Source organism: Macadamia integrifolia, chromosome 1 (genome assembly GCF_013358625.1).
Source record: "Macadamia integrifolia cultivar HAES 741 chromosome 1, SCU_Mint_v3, whole genome shotgun sequence".
In the NCBI taxonomy this organism is placed as follows: Eukaryota; Viridiplantae; Streptophyta; class Magnoliopsida; order Proteales; family Proteaceae; genus Macadamia; species Macadamia integrifolia.
The window spans coordinates 13,342,660-13,346,669 of record NC_056557.1 but is presented as its reverse complement, the minus strand read 5'-3'; the positions used below and the strand labels follow the sequence as shown (position 1 = coordinate 13,346,669).

The following is a 4,010-nucleotide window of genomic DNA, read 5'->3' as shown; positions in this document are numbered from 1 at the left end:
GGGAGGGGGTGGGGGTTGGAGAGGGTTCTTTGAGCCAACGGGATGGAGGGGGGAGTCAACCAATAAAGAGTCTAAGATATGATTTATCGATAGAGTAAAGAGAAGAGAGATTGAGATCGAGAGCATTAGCATAGCCTATGTCACTTGTTGAGAGAGATTTTTCCTTAAAAAATTATATCGGAGAGTGTTCTTGGGATATCTTATGCCCTTCTTAACAAATTTTCTATTCATTTTGTCTCTACCCTCAAAAGCACTAGTAAAAAACCATGTGAAGGGACATTGTCTATATATATATATATATATATAATGTTTCTTTTCATTACCGGTAAAATTAGATTCAGATTTGTAGAGTAACTGTAGTCTATCTTTATTTGTAGATTAGTAGTTTTTGTTGATGGCAATACCAATGGTGGAGCTTCTAATCTCTTTTTTATAATATTTTTTTTCTTTGTCTGGGCATTTATACCTGGTCCTTACTCGCGTAACATTTTTCTCTCTTTCCTTTTAATACCATTCGCTAATCTCTTAAAAATAAATAAATAAATAAATAAAAATATTCCTTTACATGGGAGCTCACACACAGCATGAGGGCTGGAAAATTTTTCCTCATTTATTGGTTCAACCACACTACTCTAAGCCAGTTTGACACATTATATAAACTGGTTCATTCAGTTTTAACTTGGTCTAAATTAGTTATTTTTAGTCATCTGGGTATTAATAACTATGACCACCTAGGTAATGTTCCATTTTTTCAATCAGCATCAGATGGTAAATATGAACTCTAGATGTTGATGTATGCTGTTCTTATTCAAAGAAAACAACCAGATGGCCTATTGAAACAGCAACCTCATTCCCACTGTGGACATTGATAGTTCAGGTTTGAGCTTGCTGACTTACCATAATACACAGCTGTATAGTTTTTTAGTTACCATTTTCAGAGAAAAAAAGAAAATTATTACAATGAAAACAAGCCTGTTGTCTCAGTCTGTGTGGGACTCTTTCTCCTCATCATCATCTGGTGTAGTATAAGATAAGCAAAGTTCCCATAAAATAATAATAGGTCCAAAATAATAGCCTGACCTTAACTAGGAATTGGTCTTCAATCAACTCTTTAAATGCCCATGAGTACTTTTCTTTCTATTTGACAATTCTACTCCTTCAATTCCCAATCTATACTGCTACTCTTCTTCTCCTTTCCTCCTCTCTTCTTCTTCTTCTTCTTCTCTGTTTCTTCTTCTTCTTCTTCTCTTTTTCTCTAATTGGGCTTAGAGAGAGGGAGAGAGAGAGAGAGAGAGAGAGAGAGATACCAAAGCACCTTATTAAGCATCAGAAAAGCTCTATCAGTTCCTATGATGTTGTGTTTGAAACCGCCGACGAAGGATGATTGCCTATCAAAATGGGATAACAGTGTAGTCCCATTCCCCAATCTTGACAACAATGGTGATGAGCCAAAGTCCCCAAGAGTTGGGTGTATGGGTCAGATCAAGCGAGACAGAAGGGTTATTGGATTCCCAATCCACAATAGATGCAACAACAGAAGAAGTACCAATAGTGACAAGAAGTACTTCAAGCTCAATAAAGTCTTCTCAGGCAAGAATCTCAATAGTTTCTTAGGGATGAATCTCAGTAGTACTAGAAATAGCAATTATAGCAAGAAAGAGATGATCAAGGGTGCCAGTAGGATTAAGTCCTACGATGAAATGGATTATGTTTCAATAAGTGTAGTTGATTTGGATCCTCCTTTGCCAGTAATTAAGCCGGGGCCGCGTATTAGTACCGACGGTGGCGATGCAGTTTGTCTGTGGAAAAGGAGATGTGGGGGTGATCAGACCTTGAAGGCTCTACAGCTTCAACAAAGAAATCCTTCTTCTGTTCTTGGGCCTACCACCCTCTGAGAGAAACTGAGAAAACTGGGAAATCTCATATGTTTTCTTCTCCTAATCCACTTTGTCATTTGCTTCAGAAAAATTGTATATGTTAGTCATAGTCAATTGATAGCAGTTACAATACCAATTTTGTATAATTTTGAGTTTGTATTTGTGGTTCAATTTGTTTGAGTCCCAGAATTTTCATAGAGATTAATTCTGATTGGATCAATAGGTGGGAGATAGTTACAGTCAAGAGCTATCATGGTGTATTGAATGATACTGCAAGCTCACTTCCTTTCAGAGGATATGTGATGGTTCCTTCAGTTTGATCTTCCTTTCAGCTCTGAAGCTAACTATAGCACTAACCATCACATTGGAATCAGCTCTTTTTTACAAGAATTACAGGAATATATGCTGAAAGTTTCCAAAATCACTGAAAATATTCATGAAAGCCTTGATGAAGCTTGAATGAGATTGGATTTTTATTATTCTTAGGAATAACTGAATATATTTAATTAGTAAAATGGCTCATAGCAGTTTCATCATCTAAAAATAAGGGAATTGTAGTTAGGACCTGAGAGCATGGATGATAAACTTTAAGATTTATCTATCTTTCTATGGATATCCTATTACAATTGTACATTTCAAATTTATCCTAACAGATGTATTGAATTTTTTTTTTTTTTTTTTTTTTTTTTTTGATAAATGAAAAATATATTAAAATGGAAGAGCAAAGTAGAACATTAAAGCCAAATGAGGCAAGCCATAGGGGAGACTCTAGAAAAAGAACTAAACATGAATCAAATGATAATACAACAAAAGCCAGGGAGGTGGAAAACAACTAACAAAATATGATACATCAAAAAAAGGAGAGTTAAAAAACAACATACAAGGATGATATATCAGAAAGTTGGGGTGGGGGAGAGAGATAAGAGGAAGGTCCCAACATGCAAGAAGATTCCGAAATCTTAAAGTGTTTGGGTATGCAGCACGATTGGTTGAATCATATTTCTGATCTCAAAAGTAATGTCTTCCAAATTTGATCTATTGTACATGACAAGAAGGCCCATTTTCTTTTTCTTTTCTTTTTTCTTTTTTCTTTTTCCTACCAAATATGATAAAGCACAGCTCTAAAGGCAAGCTTTGCAATGCAATCACTAATAGGTTTACCTACGTTTATTAAGATCCACATCCATTCTCTCTAAAGAGAAGGATTATTCCATGATGTGTCCAACGCTTACTAAGGACCCCTTTTCAAACTAATCTAGAGAAAGGACAAGAGAATTCCATATTTTCTTGAGAGTTCCAGCATAGATAACAATTAGAGATTGATAAATAATTAAAAAAGAAAAGGTGGTCCACCTTTTTTATATTTATTTCAAATTGCAAGATAAAACAATGCAATTTCCTAGATCTTACTTGACTAAAGTTTTATGTATGATAAGCGAATAATATGCTATAATATTATTTGAGAAAATGTCAACAGTCAACTAATTAATATAAGCATTTAATCAACTTCTACTACAAGTATAAATACAAAATTAACTTGCAGAAGTTCTATCGTATTAGAATTTAGTTATTTCTTGAGTGCTAGCAATGCACCGTATTCAAATAACAAGTTCAAACATCTTGAGAGGGAATTGTTATTTAAATGATTGCTAAGAGAGTAATCTCTCTTAATAGGTTCCACATCCCCTAATTTGCACTACATGATTGAGTTTGATAGATAGCCAAACCATATGTTTCACTATCTACCCAATGGTAAAATGACCAAATCAGCCTTCAATCATTCAGAAGTTGAAAATATAAAGGAAAAAAAGACAATGCATAGTGAGTCATGCAACTGACATGGACTAAGAATTTTGAAATGTGGATAATCCAATGGATGCCATAGTTATCTACAAATAAATTGGGTGATGAAGTCCTCAACATAGCAAGAAGACCTCTAATGTGGAGGACATTTGCTATTATTTATGAATAAGAATAAGGCTTCGAAAGCCCATTAAAAAGTGAAGATTTTATAGAAAAGATTGAAAATGATAGTATTTGGCTATAAACTTTACCTTATCAATCTAATAGTTGGAATTGCCACATTAGTTTTCCTCGTGGAAAAATCTAGGTGAGCTACATAGAAAGCCTTTC

General features: G+C 34.4%; 1 protein-coding gene across 1 annotated transcript; it reads left to right on the top strand.

Annotated features, from left to right (window-relative positions):
• Positions 1-1,352: 1,352 nt before the first annotated feature.
• LOC122065639 lies at positions 1,353-1,895 on the top strand. Its single transcript, XM_042629492.1, has one exon. It carries the CDS (start codon positions 1,353-1,355, stop codon positions 1,893-1,895), a length of 543 nt encoding a protein of 180 aa, XP_042485426.1.
• The last annotated feature ends 2,115 nt before the right edge of the window (positions 1,896-4,010 follow it).